The sequence below is a fragment of the Centruroides vittatus genome, unplaced genomic scaffold (genome assembly GCF_030686945.1).
Source record: "Centruroides vittatus isolate TY-2023 unplaced genomic scaffold, ASM3068694v2 contig_828, whole genome shotgun sequence".
Classification (NCBI taxonomy): domain Eukaryota; kingdom Metazoa; phylum Arthropoda; class Arachnida; order Scorpiones; family Buthidae; genus Centruroides; species Centruroides vittatus.
The window spans coordinates 121,649-143,238 of NW_027122539.1; the positions used below are offsets into that span (position 1 = coordinate 121,649).

At 36.9% G+C, this 21,590-nt stretch overlaps 3 protein-coding genes and 1 long non-coding RNA gene across 4 annotated transcripts; 2 read left to right on the forward strand and 2 right to left on the reverse strand.

Moving 5' to 3' along the window:
* Window positions 1-870: 870 nt before the first annotated feature.
* On the reverse strand, window positions 871-3,228 carry LOC136982431 (uncharacterized). The gene has a single exon (XM_067278917.1). The coding sequence runs from the start codon at window positions 3,226-3,228 to the stop codon at window positions 871-873; it is 2,358 nt and encodes a 785-aa protein (XP_067135018.1).
* A 339-nt stretch (window positions 3,229-3,567) lies between these two features.
* On the reverse strand, window positions 3,568-5,925 carry LOC136982432 (uncharacterized). Its single transcript, XM_067278918.1, has one exon. It carries the CDS (start codon window positions 5,923-5,925, stop codon window positions 3,568-3,570), a length of 2,358 nt encoding a protein of 785 aa, XP_067135019.1.
* A 1,336-nt stretch (window positions 5,926-7,261) lies between these two features.
* On the forward strand, window positions 7,262-8,692 carry LOC136982433 (uncharacterized). Its single transcript, XM_067278919.1, has one exon. It carries the CDS (start codon window positions 7,262-7,264, stop codon window positions 8,690-8,692), a length of 1,431 nt encoding a protein of 476 aa, XP_067135020.1.
* Window positions 8,693-16,936: 8,244 nt separating this feature from the next.
* LOC136982440 (uncharacterized) lies at window positions 16,937-21,228 on the forward strand. Its single transcript, XR_010881894.1, has 2 exons — window positions 16,937-17,121; window positions 20,868-21,228. It is a non-coding gene; the product is annotated as an uncharacterized lncRNA (long non-coding RNA).
* Window positions 21,229-21,590: the final 362 nt, after the last annotated feature.

Here is a 21,590-nt window from a genome sequence, read left to right on the forward strand (position 1 = left end):
GTATTCGTTGCAATCCAATTTGCAGATAAAATGAGTGTTCTCGACGTAGTAAATTACATTGTATGCATGTACAAGGTGTCACAATTAAATTCCAGGACTGGAGTAATAAAAGGACACTAAGAACATATAATGAAAAACCCTTTTAATATGTTTCAAAGAAATCCCGTGGAGGGCAATGCACTTCTCGCAACGCTTGTACATGTACAAGTTCTTAAAACACTCGGTAAAGTCACTTCCGTTGACAGCTCTCAATTCCTTGGTCACATTGCGTATGTCCTCCAGGTCGTCGAATCTTCGTCCCTTCAATGTGATTTTGATTGTTGGAAACAAAAAAAAGTCGCAAGGCGACAAATCTGATGAGTATGGAGGGTGACTCCAGGGCCGGATTTACATAGGGACATTTGGAGTCAATGCCCAGGGCCCCCACAAAACTATGTTTAAACATAATTTTTTTTTCCTATTACTGCGAGAGCCTAGTGTGGTCTAATCATGAGGGCTACAGGCAAAGAAAACCAAACCCGGGTAAAACCTATGAAACATCGGAAAATTTCGGGAAAAAATTTTACAGGTATTCTAGTTACATCTAATACACCTTATTGCTGAGAACATACATTTATTACGTATAACTAACGTTTTCGGCCCACTTTATGGGCCATCCTCAGGTTACAGTTGTTCGACTCTAATACAAAATCGAACACGTTCAAAATTAAATTAAATTAGAACATACATTTTAAATTTAAACAAATAGAACAAGTATAACACCAAATAATAAATAAGAAAATCCAAATAAAACACAAATGTAAATGAAAATAAAATACGGTGACTGGCCGTAAACATTAAGGAAAATTCTTTATCCTTTAACGCATATATCTATTGAGCCTCTGTATAAGCATTATTATGTGTGTTACTTTTTACCATGTACTTCCATGATGACGGTAACCCCGTCGCATCTTTATAATTTAAACATCTGCCAGACAAACCCGCTCTGTAAATTTCGCATTTCTCCGTAATGGATGATAACGTTGGCGAGTGTACTTTTGCAAGAATTTTGGCATCCTCCCATTGCACAACAGAACCATCGGCTTGCGCAATCCTGGATAACGCTGTTGAACACTTGTTTTTTGCGACATCATACTGGTGCTCTTTAATCCTCACTCTAAGATTTCTATTGGTGACCCCTACGTAGTCCTTATCAATTCCCAATTGCTCATTTTTGTATGGAATCGCATAAACTCCTGCCTGCTCTCTATCGCCAATTCTTTCTTTGTCATTTCTAATCAACTTATATACTGTGGGGGCCCTTTTACATAATATACTGGCGTTTTTGTGTCTCGATATTTGCTTCATAATAGGGAAGAGACATTTATTATAGGTAAACTTTGTGAAGTTACCCCCAGCTTCAGGTTTCTTCTTAGAGTTGCTCTTAGGCTTTACGTATGCTGTTATTAAACGCTCTATAGACCTTGTTTCAAACCCTAACTCCTTTGCCACCATTTTTATTCTACCTAGCTCATCCATCGTGTCCATTATATTCGAGCAATACAAAAATGCTCTTCTGATTAGGGCCCTAAATGCGGATAATTTATAAACGGTTGGGTCATTAGAATTTGCCGGAATATACATCGGATCATGTGTGGGTTTGATGTACACCTTCGTGTACAAAGTTCCATTCCTAAACTCAATGCCAACATCCAAGAAGTGTAGTTGCTTGCTACTAATTTGCTCAAGGTTAAGTTTTAAGCCATGCTGGTTAGAGTTCATTTGGTCTAAGAATCGTTGAATCATTGCATCATTATTCCAAATAATTAGAACGTCGTCTACATATCTTTTGTACATGATTATGTATTCATTATAGTTGAAAATCGTCATGCGTTCCATTCTTCTTACCACCAACTCACAGAGCAGGCCAGACATCGGGCTGCCCATAGGGACCCCTCTTAACTGCTTGTAAACTTTACCTTGGAAACTGAAAAATGACTGAAAGCATATCAGATCGACCATTGTCTCTAAATCTTTTTTGTGTTCGTATGCTTTTGGGTGCAACTCACATAACAGGTTCATTAACTCTTCAAAACATGAGGTAAGATTTATTGATGGAAACATACTCTCGAAATCCATAACAGTCCCAATTTCTTTGTCCATTAACGATATATCATGCAGGTTTTTAACTAAACTAAAAGCGTCTTTTGTGACGAATTGGTAGTCTTCAATTAATGGTGTTAAATGCCTATGCATACGTTTCTCCAGAATGTAGGTTGGTCCTTTACATTTCTCTACTACCGGTCTGACCTCTTTACCGCTTTTATGTATCTTTGCGAACCCAAACAACCTAGGTACGCCTGGGCAGGTGATGTGGGCCCCTTTTAGGAAAGGGAACAACGATGCGATGGGCGATTTTTCTAATCTTCTTAATTTTCTGTCAATTCTTTCAACAACAGTTCGGTCCACCTCTTCACACTCAGTTTTCCTTATATATTCATCTAGGGCTTCATTGTACCTTTGTTTCTTCATTAAGACTAAATGCTTACTCTTATCAGCCCTAGTGACCACTATATCATTAGCATTCAACCATTTTTTAGCTTGGTTAATGCACAACTCTTTACCCTGCCTTCTACAGCATTTTTCAGTTTTGAATACCGTCTTCCATCTGTAATAGTCTTTATCAACTTCACACATACCTACAATTCCTCTTTCAATTTCGGCTACCACACCTCTCCAGTTCTTATTGCTGTCCGGAACATAATTAGGACCTTTTTCCAGGATTCGTTCCACACATTGCGGGAGTTGAATCTGATCCCATAATATATACGGGGTTGGCTTCAAAGTGCTCGTAGTCTTGGACGGTTGCTTTTTTGTAATCCACAGCAGTTTATTTCTGTATTTCTTCCTTAAACTAATGGTTATCCTGTCAGTTAAGCCAACCACTCTTAAATTGATACTCGCTAACATATCTGGGTTCTTTTCAAATATATTCTCTTCAAGCTCCACTATTTCTTTAATGGTTCTGTACTTCATATTCTTTACACGTTTAATTGAACTATTTAAGCATAGCTTTCTTACTCTTTCTCGCATGGACATACATTCTTCTGGCAACTTAATTCTAAAAATGGACATTGGATAGACTCTTCTTACCCGACACTCTTTCAAAAATTTTAATCTGGAGTCAATCTTCACAATCTTTACAGCCAGTTTTCTATAATTCCTATATAGACAGGCCGGTGACGCCATAATTAATCACTAACTCAAACTCAGCCTTCTTACTAAATATACTAGTTACATCTAATACACCTTATTGCTGAGAACATACATTTATTACGTATAACTAACGTTTTCGGCCCACTTTATGGGCCATCCTCAGGTTACAGTTGTTCGACTCTAATACAAAATCGAACACGTTCAAAATTAAACTAAATTAGAACATACATTTTAAATTTAAACAAATAGAACAAGTATAACACCAAATAATAAATAAGAAAATCCAAATAAAACACAAATGTAAATGAAAATAAAATACGGTGACTGGCCGTAAACATTAAGGAAAAATTCTTTATCCTTTAACGCATATATCTATTGAGCCTCTGTATAAGCATTATTATGTGTGTTACTTTTTACCATGTACTTCCATGATGACGGTAACCCCGTCGCATCTTTATAATTTAAACATCTGCCAGACAAACCCGCTCTGTAAATTTCGCATTTCTCCGTTATGGATGACAACGTTGGCGAGTGTACTTTTGCAAGAATTTTGGCATCCTCCCATTGCACAACAGAACCATCGGCTTGCGCAATCCTGGATAACGCTGTTGAACACTTGTTTTTTGCGACATCATACTGGTGCTCTTTAATCCTCACTCTAAGATTTCTATTGGTGACCCCTACGTAGTCCTTATCAATTCCCAATTGCTCATTTTTGTATGGAATCGCATAAACTCCTGCCTGCTCTCTATCGCCAATTCTTTCTTTGTCATTTCTAATCAACCTATATACTGTGGGGGCCCTTTTACATAATATACTGGCGTTTTTGTGTCTCGATATTTGCTTCATAATAGGGAAGAGACATTTATTATAGGTAAACTTTGTGAAGTTACCCCCAGCTTCAGGTTTCTTCTTAGAGTTGCTCTTAGGCTTTACGTATGCTGTTATTAAACGCTCTATAGACCTTGTTTCAAACCCTAACTCCTTTGCCACCATTTTTATTCTACCCAGCTCATCCATCGTGTCCATTATATTCGAGCAATACAAAAATGCTCTTCTGATTAGGGCCCTAAATGCGGATAATTTATAAACGGTTGGGTCATTAGAATTTGCCGGAATATACATCGGATCATGTGTGGGTTTGATGTACACCTTCGTGTACAAAGTTCCATTCCTAAACTCAATGCCAACATCCAAGAAGTGTAGTTGCTTGCTACTAATTTGCTCAAGGTTAAGTTTTAAGCCATGCTGGTTAGAGTTCATTTGGTCTAAGAATCGTTGAATCATTGCATCATTATTCCAAATAATTAGAACGTCGTCTACATATCTTTTGTACATGATTATGTATTCATTATAGTTGAAAATCGTCATGCGTTCCATTCTTCTTACCACCAACTCACAGAGCAGGCCAGACATCGGGCTGCCCATAGGGACCCCTCTTAACTGCTTGTAAACTTTACCTTGGAAACTGAAAAATGACTGAAAGCATATCAGATCGACCATTGTCTCTAAATCTTTTTTGTGTTCGTATGCTTTTGGGTGCAACTCACATAACAGGTTCATTAACTCTTCAAAACATGAGGTAAGATTTATTGATGGAAACATACTCTCGAAATCCATAACAGTCCCAATTTCTTTGTCCATTAACGATATATCATGCAGGTTTTTAACTAAACTAAAAGCGTCTTTTGTGACGAATTGGTAGTCTTCAATTAATGGTGTTAAATGCCTATGCATACGTTTCTCCAGAATGTAGGTTGGTCCTTTACATTTCTCTACTACCGGTCTGACCTCTTTACCGCTTTTATGTATCTTTGCGAACCCAAACAACCTAGGTACGCCTGGGCAGGTGATGTGGGCCCCTTTTAGGAAAGGGAACAACGATGCTATGGGCGATTTTTCTAATCTTCTTAATTTTCTGTCAATTCTTTCAACAACAGTTCGGTCCACCTCTTCACACTCAGTTTTCCTTATATATTCATCTAGGGCTTCATTGTACCTTTGTTTCTTCATTAAGACTAAATGCTTACTCTTATCAGCCCTAGTGACCACTATATCATTAGCATTCAACCATTTTTTAGCTTGGTTAATGCACAACTCTTTACCCTGCCTTCTACAGCATTTTTCAGTTTTGAATACCGTCTTCCATCTGTAATAGTCTTTATCAACTTCACACATACCTACAATTCCTCTTTCAATTTCGGCTACCACACCTCTCCAGTTCTTATTGCTGTCCGGAACATAATTAGGACCTTTTTCCAGGATTCGTTCCACACATTGCGGGAGTTGAATCTGATCCCATAATATATACGGGGTTGGCTTCAAAGTGCTCGTAGTCTTGGACGGTTGCTTTTTTGTAATCCACAGCAGTTTATTTCTGTATTTCTTCCTTAAACTAATGGTTATCCTGTCAGTTAAGCCAACCACTCTTAAATTGATACTCGCTAACATATCTGGGTTCTTTTCAAATATATTCTCTTCAAGCTCCACTATTTCTTTAATGGTTCTGTACTTCATATTCTTTACACGTTTAATTGAACTATTTAAGCATAGCTTTCTTACTCTTTCTCGCATGGACATACATTCTTCTGGCAACTTAATTCTAAAAATGGACATTGGATAGACTCTTCTTACCCGACACTCTTTCAAAAATTTTAATCTGGAGTCAATCTTCACAATCTTTACAGCCAGTTTTCTATAATTCCTATATAGACAGGCCGGTGACGCCATAATTAATCACTAACTCAAACTCAGCCTTCTTACTAAATATACTAGTTACATCTAATACACCTTATTGCTGAGAACATACATTTATTACGTATAACTAACGTTTTCGGCCCACTTTATGGGCCATCCTCAGGTTACAGTTGTTCGACTCTAATACAAAATCGAACACGTTCAAAATTAAACTAAATTAGAACATACATTTTAAATTTAAACAAATAGAACAAGTATAACACCAAATAATAAATAAGAAAATCCAAATAAAACACAAATGTAAATGAAAATAAAATACGGTGACTGGCCGTAAACATTAAGGAAAAATTCTTTATCCTTTAACGCATATATCTATTGAGCCTCTGTATAAGCATTATTATGTGTGTTACTTTTTACCATGTACTTCCATGATGACGGTAACCCCGTCGCATCTTTATAATTTAAACATCTGCCAGACAAACCCGCTCTGTAAATTTCGCATTTCTCCGTTATGGATGACAACGTTGGCGAGTGTACTTTTGCAAGAATTTTGGCATCCTCCCATTGCACAACAGAACCATCGGCTTGCGCAATCCTGGATAACGCTGTTGAACACTTGTTTTTTGCGACATCATACTGGTGCTCTTTAATCCTCACTCTAAGATTTCTATTGGTGACCCCTACGTAGTCCTTATCAATTCCCAATTGCTCATTTTTGTATGGAATCGCATAAACTCCTGCCTGCTCTCTATCGCCAATTCTTTCTTTGTCATTTCTAATCAACTTATATACTGTGGGGGCCCTTTTACATAATATACTGGCGTTTTTGTGTCTCGATATTTGCTTCATAATAGGGAAGAGACATTTATTATAGGTAAACTTTGTGAAGTTACCCCCAGCTTCAGGTTTCTTCTTAGAGTTGCTCTTAGGCTTTACGTATGCTGTTATTAAACGCTCTATAGACCTTGTTTCAAACCCTAACTCCTTTGCCACCATTTTTATTCTACCTAGCTCATCCATCGTGTCCATTATATTCGAGCAATACAAAAATGCTCTTCTGATTAGGGCCCTAAATGCGGATAATTTATAAACGGTTGGGTCATTAGAATTTGCCGGAATATACATCGGATCATGTGTGGGTTTGATGTACACCTTCGTGTACAAAGTTCCATTCCTAAACTCAATGCCAACATCCAAGAAGTGTAGTTGCTTGCTACTAATTTGCTCAAGGTTAAGTTTTAAGCCATGCTGGTTAGAGTTCATTTGGTCTAAGAATCGTTGAATCATTGCATCATTATTCCAAATAATTAGAACGTCGTCTACATATCTTTTGTACATGATTATGTATTCATTATAGTTGAAAATCGTCATGCGTCAAGAGGTCAGACCGGTAGTAGAGAAATGTAAAGGACCAACCTACATTCTGGAGAAACGTATGCATAGGCATTTAACACCATTAATTGAAGACTACCAATTCGTCACAAAAGACGCTTTTAGTTTAGTTAAAAACCTGCATGATATATCGTTAATGGACAAAGAAATTGGGACTGTTATGGATTTCGAGAGTATGTTTCCATCAATAAATCTTACCTCATGTTTTGAAGAGTTAATGAACCTGTTATGTGAGTTGCACCCAAAAGCATACGAACACAAAAAAGATTTAGAGACAATGGTCGATCTGATATGCTTTCAGTCATTTTTCAGTTTCCAAGGTAAAGTTTACAAGCAGTTAAGAGGGGTCCCTATGGGCAGCCCGATGTCTGGCCTGCTCTGTGAGTTGGTGGTAAGAAGAATGGAACGCATGACGATTTTCAACTATAATGAATACATAATCATGTACAAAAGATATGTAGACGACGTTCTAATTATTTGGAATAATGATGCAATGATTCAACGATTCTTAGACCAAATGAACTCTAACCAGCATGGCTTAAAACTTAACCTTGAGCAAATTAGTAGCAAGCAACTACACTTCTTGGATGTTGGCATTGAGTTTAGGAATGGAACTTTGTACACGAAGGTGTACATCAAACCCACACATGATCCGATGTATATTCCGGCAAATTCTAATGACCCAACCGTTTATAAATTATCCGCATTTAGGGCCCTAATCAGAAGAGCATTTTTGTATTGCTCGAATATAATGGACACGATGGATGAGCTAGGTAGAATAAAAATGGTGGCAAAGGAGTTAGGGTTTGAAACAAGGTCTATAGAGCGTTTAATAACAGCATACGTAAAGCCTAAGAGCAACTCTAAGAAGAAACCTGAAGCTGGGGGTAACTTCACAAAGTTTACCTATAATAAATGTCTCTTCCCTATTATGAAGCAAATATCGAGACACAAAAACGCCAGTATATTATGTAAAAGGGCCCCCACAGTATATAAGTTGATTAGAAATGACAAAGAAAGAATTGGCGATAGAGAGCAGGCAGGAGTTTATGCGATTCCATACAAAAATGAGCAATTGGGAATTGATAAGGACTACGTAGGGGTCACCAATAGAAATCTTAGAGTGAGGATTAAAGAGCACCAGTATGATGTCGCAAAAAACAAGTGTTCAACAGCGTTATCCAGGATTGCGCAAGCCGATGGTTCTGTTGTGCAATGGGAGGATGCCAAAATTCTTGCAAAAGTACACTCGCCAACGTTATCATCCATTACGGAGAAATGCGAAATTTACAGAGCGGGTTTGTCTGGCAGATGTTTAAATTATAAAGATGCGACGGGGTTACCGTCATCATGGAAGTACATGGTAAAAAGTAACACACATAATAATGCTTATACAGAGGCTCAATAGATATATGCGTTAAAGGATAAAGAATTTTCCTTAATGTTTACGGCCAGTCACCGTATTTTATTTTCATTTACATTTGTGTTTTATTTGGATTTTCTTATTTATTATTTGGTGTTATACTTGTTCTATTTGTTTAAATTTAAAATGTATGTTCTAATTTAATTTAATTTTGAACGTGTTCGATTTTGTATTAGAGTCGAACAACTGTAACCTGAGGATGGCCCATAAAGTGGGCCGAAAACGTTAGTTATACGTAATAAATGTATGTTCTCAGCAATAAGGTGTATTAGATGTAACTAGTATATTTAGTAAGAAGCTGAGTTGAGTTAGTGATTAAAAAATTTTACATTGGTATTTTTCAATTAAATTAAAATAATTAGTTTTACACAATAAAATATACGTATGTTCACAATAACCTTATTTTTAAATGAAATTTACAACTTTCTAGTTAAAATCTACTTGAAAGTACAGTACAGTATTTTGTGTAAATTTTCCAAATCATCAAATTTGCCTACTCTTAAAGGGGCCCTTACCGAATTTGTGCCCAGGGCCCCTGAATTGGTAAATCCGGCCCTGGGTAACTCAACTCCATAATGCCACGTTTGGCCAAAAACTCCTTGACAACAGTTGCAGTGTGCAGGGCAGGCATTGTCGAGCAGCAGTACCCAGCTTCCTCTTGCTGCAAACTGAGGCCTAACCCGACGAATTCTCTTCAACAGTCGATCCAAGACTTGTACGTAACAATGCTTATTAACTGTCTGACCTGAGGGAAAAATTCTTTGTGAATGATCCCCGTGCTGTCAAAAAACGTGATCAGCATCACCTTCGTTTTCGATTTTTCAAAGTAGAAATTCTTTTGCTGTGGACCCCTCGATGTGGGTTCCTGTCCGTGGTGAGGGGACCTCCCAGAGATGGTTTAGTAACCCTTCTTTACCATCCCTGGGATCTGAACGCCCACCCACGTGTTTGCCGTGCGTGGTGTCCCGTATGCCGGAAAGGGGGATCCTGGTAGTTGAGGGGCAACATAACGTCCCCAACACACTGCTTTGGCCCCTGCTTCGGATAAACGGGAGGCTCAAATCAGGCTCCGTTTGAGTCAATCGGCTGGTCGTTGAGTCATTGTTGACCTCGGCTTGGAGTCAACCGATCGATGCAGACCGGGCGGACACGTCAGGCAAGATGTGCTCTTCCTGACTGCATTGTGAGGGTATAGCTCCTGGGAAACCCTGGTGTGACGGTCTATGGGAGTCTCCCATGTGACGGCATCCCCTTGTTGGGCCCCATGGTGGGTGGGGTCACTAGGAGCTGAATAGTTATTTTTAAACATGGATTCAACAAAATCAAAAATTACAAGGACTGATGTATTACCAGCAAAGGAGGTCAGTTCATCTAACCAACCAACCTACCTAATAGTACATAGTACTACTGAAAAACCTATGTCCAAGTGTTCCCCTTTCCTAATTCAAAAGTTGTTTGAATCAACTATCGGGAATTTAAAGAAAATACAAAAGTTGAGGTCAGGGGACTTACTGATAGAAGCAGCCTCCTCTCAACAGTCAGCAAAGCTTTTAAAAATGACATCTCTAGGAGACATAACAGTCACCATCACACCACACGCAAGTTTGAACTCATCACGTGGTGTGATATCCGAGATCGATCTGATGTCTGAAGATGAATCAGATATCCAGATCGGTCTTGCAGATCAAGGTGTCATTGCTGTCCGACGCATCTCCATTCGTCGTGATGGCAAGTTGATACCGACTAAACATCTTATTCTCACTTTCGGAAAGCCGACATTGCCATCATTCGTGACTGCGGGATATCTTCGATGCCCAGTTCGACCATACGTTCCAAATCCGCTGCGTTGTTTCAAATGCCAGCGATTTGGACATTCCCAGACCTCCTGCCGAGGCAAAAGCTTATGTGCACAGTGTGGAACTGAAGGCCACAACAGTACTGAATGTAAAAGTACTCCACACTGTGTGAACTGCCAGGATGCCCATCCTGCCTATTCTCGGAAATGCCCTGCATGGCAAAGAGAAAAAGAAATTCAACGCCTAAAAACAGTTAACAACATACCTTACCCAGAGGCTCGGCGCATGGTCACTCAAAGTGCATCATTACAACAAAAGACATTTGCTTCTGTTTTGAAGTCCACAAAGACATGTGCGGTTCAGACAGAAATTTCCGTTTCACCAAATGAATCTTTCACTCGCCATGCTAGATGCTTGTTAACTCAATCTACAGATACAGAAGTAAAGGAGAATATAAAGAAAAAAACACCCCTACCTAAAGCAGGGATAGTAACCAGAAATGTGGGTTCTAAAAAAGCTAATAAGAACCCACTGAACAAACAAAAATTAAAATCAGCCCTCTCTAAATCTAAAAGATCAGAGACTCAGTCTATGAGTGAGTTCTCTGACTTCTCAGATGAGGAGACTAATAAGGTGGTTACACCACCAAACTCGCCTCCAAAAGGCAAATCGGCTGTAAAACTAAAGAGGGATACTTTTATAAAGAATGCTGCCTCAACCACATAATGGATTACAAAATAATCCAATGGAACTGTCGTGGTTTCCGCAACAACTTTTTTGACGTTAAACACATGACATCACCTACCACATCTCTCTGCATGGCACTCCAGGAAACACATCTAAAACCTGGAGAAAAAATTACTTTAAAAGGATTTAATCTTTACCGTAAGGATGATGATAGCCACACTCGCGCCAGTGGAGGTGTGGCTATACTGGTTTCAAACCGCATCCCGTCCTTACCGGTACAAATAACAACAGAGCTGCAAGCGGTGGCAGTCAAAATCTCTATTGGAGTAACTGTCACAGTTTGTTCCATATACTTGCCACCAGATGTCAGAGTCGATGAAGATGAATTGGATGCCTTGGTCGAACAACTGCCGACTCCATTCCTTTTACTCGGTGATTTCAATGGCCACAACCCAATGTGGGGCAGTCCCGACATAAACCGTCGAGACAGGGCCATTGAGAGATTTATAGGCAATCACCAACTGTATTTATTTAATACTGGAGAAGTGACATACTTCCACGCCCCAACAAGAACATTTACTGCCATTGATTTGACATTAGCTAGTCCAAATCTGTTTTCAGCGTTTACATGGAAGGTTGGATGTAATCCACTTTCCAGCGACCACTTCCCAATATTTTTAAAATATCGCGGCAGAGAAAGCTGTGAAACAGCCCGTCCACCACGCTGGAAATTTGAAACGGCAGATTGGCCTGCATTTTCCTCTTTGGCTAACATCACGGAGGAAATGGTCAATACTGCCGATATCAATGATGCAGTAGAAGTTGTCACTTCCAGTATTATTCAGGCAGCCGAAAAAACAATGGGGAAAACGTCAACCAGATATCCAAAACATCCGAAACCATGGTGGGATCAGAATTGTGAGGCAGCATTTAAAAAACAAAAGAAAGCATGGGGGATTTTCAGAAGATACCCCACTGCTGAGAATTTGATAGCTTTTAAAAAAGCAAAGGCAAATGCCAGAAAAATAAGGAGGCAAAGCCAAAGGGATTCCTGGAGGAAGTATGTTTCTAGCATAACATCTTCCACCAGCTCAAAAGCAGTGTGGGATAAAATCCATAAAATTAATGGGAAATATGCTTCTCACTCTCTGTCCATGCTGGAAAATAATGGCACAATAATCAGTGTCATAAAAGGTATTGCTGATTTGTTGGGTGAAACATTTTCGTCTTCATCCAGCAATATTATGTATACAACAAATTTCCAGGCTTATAAAGTCCAAAGTGAAAAACAATATCTAAACTTCCACTCTCCATCTAATGAGGAATATAATGTGCCATTCAGCAAAGTAGAACTATGTACAGCAATCTCTCGCTCGGGGAATACTGCTGTAGGGCCGGATAAAATCCATTACAGCATAAACAAATATCAAGCAATGGGATCGGTTATTGTATATTTAAAAACAATAATCTCTAAAAAATTGTAAAATTTCTTAAAAATAAACGAGTTTCAAAAATTAACTCTTTTTTATCCGATTTCGAAAGAGCTAAGAACTGAGATGGACACCGTGAAATTAATAAATATTCCTTACTTTATTATTCATTATCCATACGTTGTTATTCAAATTATCCAACAATCCGATAACAACCAGCATAGATTTTGCCTCATCAGTGGATATTACACCTTTACAACAGTGTTACATTTATATTCTATCAAGTTTTCCCAGCATGCATCTACAGATAACCCGGTATTCAGATTGATGACATTTGCATAATTTTTGATACAATAATGTTCCGCGATGCGTCTTGTTACAAGATTTTCAATTTATATAATATTTAATTGTATAAAATTGAAAATCTTGTAACAAGACGCATCGCGGAACATTATTGTATCAAAAATTATGCAAATGTCATCAATCTGAATACCGGGTTATCTGTAGATGCATGCTGGGAAAACTTGATAGAATATAAATGTAACACTGTTGTAAAGGTGTAATATCCACTGATGAGGCAAAATCTATGCTGGTTGTTATCGGATTGTTGGATAATTTGAATAACAACGTATGGATAATGAATAATAAAGTAAGGAATATTTATTAATTTCACGGTGTCCATCTCAGTTCTTAGCTCTTTCGAAATCGGATAAAAAAGAGTTAATTTTTGAAACTCGTTTATTTTTAAGAAATTTTACAATTTTTTAGAGATTATTGCCATTACAGCATGATTAAAAATCTGTCAGACAATTCCCTTAGTAACCCTTTGAATCTGTTCAACAGAATATGGACAGAACATACTTTTCCTGACTCTTGGAGGCTATCTATCATAATTCCCATTCCCAAGCCAGGTAAAGACAGCAAGAATCCCTCTAATTATAGACCAATTTCTCTGACTAGTTGTCTCTGCAAACTTTTCGAGAGAATGGTAAACAGACGCCTGATGTTCCTCTTAGAGGAAAAGAACTACTTTTCATTACATCAGAGTGGATTTCGTAGGAACAGAAGTACCACAGACAATTTAGTAAACCTTGAAACATCTATTCGCAAAGCGTTTGTCAGATGACAGCACTTAGTGTCTGTGTTTTTCGATATAGAGAAGGCTTATGATCGCTGCTGGCAATACGGATACTCCGTGATCTGCACAAATTCGGATTGCGGGGTAATTTGCCAATTTTTATAAAAAACTTCTTGCAGAATCGAAGATTTCAAGTTAGGATTGGCAACACTTTATCTAGGCTTTTCACACAAAGGTGTTCCTCAAGGTTGTATTTTGAGTGTGACTCTGTTCCTAATCAAAATTAACAGCATAGCTAAGTGTCTTCCTCCCAGTGTGAAACACTCCTTGTATGTGGATGACTTTCAGATCTCCTGTCAGTCTACTAACATGAGTTTTATTGAAAGACAACTGCAAACCTCCCTAAATCGCATAGACAATTGGTCCAAGATCAATGGTTTTACTTTTAATGCAGAGAAGACCTCGTGCATCCACTTTTGCCGAAGGCGTGGTTTGCACCTGGACCCTGAAATTCACCTAAATGGGGTTAAAATCCCAATGGTCAATGAAGCAAAATTTTTGGGTGTCGTGTTTGACCATAAATTGACGTTCTTACCACACTTGCACAATTTGAAGAGTAGATGTTTAAAATCTCTGAACCTTTTAAAGGTATTATGCTGCTCATCCTGGGGAGCAGACAAATGTTCGATGCTCAGGATATATAGAGCCCTCGTTCGCTCTAAGCTGGATTATGGATGTGTTGTTTATGGCTCTGCGCGAGAATCTACTCTTCGGATGCTGGATCCAATCCACCATCAAGCATTGCGTTTGTGCACTGGTGCATTTCGAACTTCTCCTGTTCAAAGTTTGTACGTGGATGCTTATGAGCCTCCACTATCTCTCAGGAGAGAGCAGTTGTCTTTGTTCTATTACATTAAACAGAAATCTCTGGCTAAACCTTCAGTTTATTGTAGAGTATCAGATACTCAGCTGAAAAGATTATTTACAGCTCGCCCAAGTTGTGTCCCTACATTTGACATTAGAATGGAGAATGTAAGCAGCACGATTGACCTGGACACAAGCAACATTTCACAGGTCGAGGTCGATAATATATCACCTTGGTCAACTCCTGTGATTAATGTTAACTTTAGCTTAAAGCAGTTTCCTAAGGAATCCACCCCGGACTACGTCTATAGGCAGCACTTTGCAGAAATTCAACACCACGACAGGAATTTAATTCCTATTTATACTGATGGATCGAAATCGGTTGATTACGTTGGCTCAGCCTTTGTCTGCCAGGATGAGATCGTGGCAGAACAAATTGCATCGAATTCTTCCATCTTTACTGCAGAGTTGCAGGCTATTTACCTAGCTTTAAAATATATAATTAGTAAAGGTCATCGTCGCTGTGTTATTTACACTGACTCAGTTAGTGCACTTCAGGCTTTGATCTCACATGAACCTGAGTTCTCACTCTATAGTGATTAAAATTCGCAAACTGTTTTGCCATCTTATTGCGAGTAATATTCTTGTAAAATTTTGTTGGGTCCCAGGCCATGTAGGTATAAGAGGGAATGAAGAAGCTGACGCAGCTGCAAAGTCAGCAAGTCCTTCTCAGCATAGAATGTTTATTGAAGGAGGTGACTTGAAGCTGGTCGTTAAAAAACGAGTAGCCGAGAGATGGCAAAATGTGTGGAACGAACAAGTCCACAATAAACTTTACGAGATCAAACCTATAATAGAAAATTGGACACACAACAAACAGTATGATAGGAGATCTGAAGTAATTCTTACTCGTCTGAGGATTGGACATACTCGGCTTACTCATCAATACCTTTTAAAGGGTGATGACCAGCCAGTATGCCAGTATTGCATTTGTATTTTAAGTGTCAAACACATACTTTGCAACTGTGTTGCTTTTGACCAGAGTCGCGGACAGTATTTCGGAAATGCAAGTTTGAGAGAGATTTTGGGCCAGAGGTCAAATCTTGATAAGTTACTGAACTTTTTGAAAGTTATAAATATTAATAAAGAGATTTAACTAATTTATTTATTTATTTTTTATTTATTTAGTATATATTTATATTTTTGTTGTACTGTTTGTTTGCACTTGTATGTGTTTTTGTGTTGTATTGACGTTTTGTGATATATATATTTAGCTTTGTTTAATTTTACCATTTGTCATGGCGCAGTATAGCCTGTATGGCTCTTGTGCCAAAAAACTAGAACTAACCAACCAACTAACCTTTTGCCGTGGAAATTGTAGTGTGCACTAATTCATACTTTCTCTCTTGGTTTCCGGGTCATACTAGAAACACCACGTTTCGTCACCTGCTACTATGGAATCCAGTAAAAAGGGGTCAACATCAACATCTTGAATGAGCTGTTGACACATTTTCAGCCGGAGATGCTTTTGGACCTCAGTGAGATAATGCAGAACGATGCGGGAGCAGATTTTTCTTTTGCCAAAATCTTCGGTGATGATTAAGCGAGTTGTCTCCAGATTGATACCAGTTCCGCTACCATCCGAATAGACATTCCACGGTCATATCGCAGCAAGTCTCTGATTTTTTCGATGTTTTCTGGTGTTCGAACTGATTGAGGTCATCCAGCGCGAGCATCGTCTTCAAGGTCTTCCCGACCATCCCTGAAATGCGCAAACCACTAGAGGACATGAGAGCAGGATAGGGGCATCATTCCCATAAACTTGCTTGATGAAGGCATACGTCTCTGTTGCACTTTTATCCAACTTGTAACAAAACTTAATGTTCGCTTTTTGTTCCATGAAAAAACGTGATAGCACTTTCTCACAGAAATATGTGAATAGAGTACAAAAAAAGAACGAGTTACGAGACACGAACAAATCTTTGCAGACAAATAGCCAGATGGTTAAACTATTATGACAAGCTTAGACAAGTTTCAGCACGCTGACACTGCAGTGCTATACAACCAGTCCTGCAATTAAATTGTCACACCTTGAATTTTGAGTCTTGCGATGCTAATATCCGATCAATTCACAAGGCCTGTAAATTGGCCGAAAACATTTATTGTGATTAAAGTTATTGATAAAAAAACGAATGCTGTGTTTTTTATTCTATTGTCATATCTCGGGCTATTTAAAAAGAATTTTTGTGTTGGCTGCTTTTCGGCTACTTTTTAGAAAATTTTTGGCTAGAAACACTAAAAACATCTGGCAACTGTGACGAAACTCCTAGAAAACTACATATACCGTGCAGGACTTTTCACCTAGTTACGCGGGCTTGTCGGGAGAAAAAGCCGAAACATGGTTAAAATCTCCATATAAACCCCGAAAGAAAAAAAGGAACGAAGACTTCGTTTTTAATGTCGCCGCTTTTTCTTGTAGATGATGAATTAAAGTAATTAGTCTACGACGTACTGTACCTTCAGCCGGAGACCTTTTGCTTGAGTCTAAATGCGTTTTCTGTAAGTATTACGCTCTTTCTAGATGAATACTTTTGTAACATTTTAAAGTAATTTGAATAAAACGGATTTATTTCGCGTCGTAAAGTTGTCGAAATAACGGAGAATGTCCAATTCCTGATAAGATTCTAGCATTGAATGAGGTGTTACTAAATAAGGACACGCGAGAAGTCGTTAATTTGAAGCGGTGTTGTCCATGTTATTCCTTCATTTCGACGCCGTGTTTGAGGCACACGATACGAGACTAATTAAATTATCTTACGCCACAAAATCTGCGTATCTGTGTTTAAAAAAGGCAGATTGTTAAACGCATTTGTCGAGAATTGTAGTAAGAGATAAAAAAGTAATCGTATCTCCAAGTGTGAACCGATGTAAACAGATTTGAGCAGCAACACATTTCTTACACGTTCGTGATTGCATCGAAATGATGGTTGAGCACAAGCTCTGTATCAAGGGTGGCCAACTCGCGGCCCAAGGCAAGTTCCAATGAGGCCTAATAAAGAAGATTCACAAAGCCGTAAGCCTTTATACATATTTTATTTTTGAGTGGAAAGGAAATATTTTCAAATACTTAGAAATGTGTGAATGAGAAAGGAATACCAAATAAAGCTGGAGTTGTGACTCAAAGGATTATAGACTCAAATTTGAGGAAAGGAGAGAAAGACCAAAAGATAAAAAGTATTGAGTAATGTTAAATAGATCTTTTTGTTATGCAAATATTGACCCTTAATCCTTAATTTTTCAACCTTCCTCACTCCATCTTTTGTCCCTTCTCTCTTTTCCTTGAATTTGAGTCTATAATCCTGAGTTGCAACTCCAGCTTTATTTAGCATTCCTTCCAGCATTGCAAGATTCGGCTACTTTGTGACAGATTTGGCTACCCTTTTTTTGTTCGGCGTAAAAAATATCATTTGGTGCATTGGCTACTTTTTGGGACGCACATTATATATAAATATATCAGTCGAATAAAAATGCACTTTAAAATGGTGTTTTGTCATTTTTAATTAATTAGAGATCCAAATAAAACAAATATTTGTGTTTTCAAATAAATTTTTGTCTCTTTATTATAAAAGTAAATTAATTTATCTATTTCTAAGTAAAAATTGAAAGTGTATGCAGAAGAAATTTTTTAAAATCTTTTTTTGTGTTAAGTTTTAATACTTATTACTATATTCTAGACATGTTAAACATTTTTTAAATATACTTGTATATTTAAGGATTGGCCCAGAAGTATATATAATATACTTGCAGCCCAAAACTCCATGACTTCTTCCAATGTGGCCTAGAGAGAAAAAAAGGTTAGACATCCGAGTTAAAGCATACATCTCTTTAATATAAAAAACTATATATATTATAGTAACTGAGCAAATAGTTGATAAGACTGCATCATTAGGACAGCATGCTAACATATACTTTTTTAAAGAGCTGTTATTTTTACAACAAAAATTTTCATGTTCATATTTAAAATCTTCATTACTTTCCATAATTACTGTATCATCTGAATGATTGTTTGGGGAGTATTCAAATTTTTTAAAAACTCTTTATTATTTTGTTCTGTGATGTTAAGATGCTGCAATTTCTTTAAAGTGGGGTATAGTATTTTCTGAAAAATTACTTGCAAAATGCATTTTTTTTTTCTAATTACAAATTCATTTCTACAATTACTTACAAATGCTGGATGAATAGTTTAACACATACAACTACTAGTTTTAAATCAAAAACGTTTGTTGAAATTGAATTATTTTTATCAAAGTTGTTAATTAATGCTCTAATATTTTTTCTGAAATCATTAGTGCTGGTACTTAATGAAATGCTGTTTTTTATTTACAGTGATGACTTTTGAAGCAGTTTTCCTGTAACAATAATTTGGAACAATATAACATATTTAATTTTTTATTGTGATATTTATATTTAGTTTGTAAATTTCTTCCTTTACTTATCTTTTCTTTAAAAATTGGTAAATTTGTACTTGATCTAATAATTAACTGTATTGGAAAGTGATCTGATAAGTCGTTATCAAGGACCTTGAAACTAACACAATAGTTCAAAATGAATTTAGAGCATAAAATATAGTCAATCACTGATGCACCTTTTGTTGAGATATAGGTATGTCTATCTGCATAATCCTCTCATACAGATATTAAAAATAAAATGATAATTTAATTTAAATTTAATTAGTAAATTTAATTAGTAAATTTCTGTTCTTGTTGATTCCTGTATCCTGACTTATTCTTATAATATAAACCATCTGATTATTCCTGTTATAATTAGAATTACATTCATTTCTTATTCTGTCATTGAAATCTCCAAGAATTAACCACAATGATGTAAAGTGTGAGCAGTTTGAGAAAGTTTTGTCGATTTTCTTGAAATGGGCCACGGAGTGTATCGTAGGGAGGAGTATAATTTAACAATTATTGCTAAATATCCATTAGGATATTTATCAAAATTATAATCTTCCAATTTAACCATCACAAATATTCGGTATGTACTTCAATAAGAATAAACCAGATTTTCCAAGGATTTTTTTCTTAGCAACATAATTTCTCTCTTCAGGGTACCAATTCCTGGTTTTTTATTGCTGGAACTAAAAGATAATTAAATGATGCTTGCAGGAGATCTCCTTTACAGTTAGTTTAGTAATCCAAGTCTCTTCCAGTCCTATAATTTCATACGTCTCAGTTTCTTAAAATAATTAGAAGAAAACTTATTTCTAGTATTTTGGGTATTCCAATTAATGACGTTAATCGTAGTATATCTGTCTAATGATGAATTAATTCATCAATATTTTTATTGTTGTTGTTACTATTGGTATTTACAATACTAAATAAATTAGTCAATTGATTTCTACATCTAAAAAAGATCTAGTATTTACCAAGCAGTTCTTTATAAAGCTATAATTTTCTTATTCTTATAAATAACATAATCATTTATTATAATTTGCATATCTTTTTTTTTGCTTCTATATAAAATGGAAGAATTTTAGCTCTACAATCCCTAGTCTTCAGAGTGAGGTTAGGAAATAGTTGCAAATTGCTAAATTCTCAACACAGGATACTTCTTTGTAGCTGTAATAGACTGATATTTGATTTTTCCTTTGAACAGTACTTAGTGATTTTTAGGATTGTGGGTTCATCCTCTTTTGAGGCCCATCATTTTTCCCCCCAAAAAAATTGTCATTATATATATATACATACATATATATATATAAGTGAATTGTTGTTTACATTATCTGTATAATCTTAGTTTTAGTCACTTTATTTTAATCTTTTTGCTAATGTATGTATTTGCTTTAATTAATCACATTTTCTTTTGTATTTTAAACTCTGTTTATTTTTTAAGCTTTTTTGTTCTGTATGGTTGTGTGAAAAAACAACTGCTAGCATTCAGACAGGATGCCCTTTAGACCCACATGTGGAAGATGCAAAGATGTGTATGTAAACATGATATCGAGATTGCTTATCTATGAGTCAGTGGCGTAAAGGAATTTTTCCAATTTTAGGGAGCCCTATTTCCAAATTTTTAGTAAAATTGACATAAAATAATTTAGAGAAACAAATTAGAACAAAAAAATTATCAAGTAATTGTTATAAATCTAACATGTGAGGGGAAAAGATGAGGGGAATGCCTGTCGTTTCCCTCTTTTTCGATGGTGTTATATGACGCATATCATTCTTCGTTGACAAGAGAGGAGGAGGACCACTAGATGACCAATTATACATTTTACAAATTTGTTCACTTTTTTCCAGATCTAAGGCATGATTGGTCAAAAACAAAACATAAAGTAGAAAAGTGACGAAACTGACAGAGAGAGAGAGGATTAAGAGAGACTGACTGACTGGCCGTTCAGGGGATTGACCAGACGAGACAACTGACCTAGTGAAGGGCCAAGTAAAGGAGAGAGAAGACAAAAAGGAAGAAGAGAACAGAGAGAGAAAGTGAAGAAAGAAGAGAAGACAAATTTTTTCCTGGTATGTTGTTAGTTGTGCACTTTGGATACCCCTATTAGGTACCCCCTCGTTTTTATAGATAGGAATAGGCCAATTTCCTAAATCGGATTTTATATTTTTGTCTAGAACTTTTTTCTCGATAATAAACTCGTTATTTGTACTTGATTCAGCATTCATCCACTTGAGTGGTTCATTCCTGGACGACTTAGTGAATCCAATTGGAGGTGTGTCCAACAAACACACCTCATGGCAGTACTCTACCCTAAACTTGTGTAATTTAATTTTTGACGGTTCCCGACCCCCACACTTTTTTATAAGTACCTGTAATATCAAATACGGCCTCTTCAACCTTCAAAATTCCGGTACACAACGACGAATGTTAACGAACTAACGTTTTCGATTCTCCACCGAGATCTTCGTCAGGTTCATTGACGCTTGCAAAATGGAATGCGATGAATATAGAACGCTTTTGAAATTCAAAACATTGAATATCTCCAGCGTGTAGTAACGATCAAAGATATA

Bases quoted from the DNA above. Each gene is read 5' to 3' on its own strand.
- LOC136982431 (XM_067278917.1), bottom strand. From the start codon at position 3,228: ATGGCGTCACCGGCCTGTCTATATAGGAATTATAGAAAACTGGCTGTA.
- LOC136982432 (XM_067278918.1), bottom strand. From the start codon at position 5,925: ATGGCGTCACCGGCCTGTCTATATAGGAATTATAGAAAACTGGCTGTA.
- LOC136982433 (XM_067278919.1), top strand. From the start codon at position 7,262: ATGCGTCAAGAGGTCAGACCGGTAGTAGAGAAATGTAAAGGACCAACC.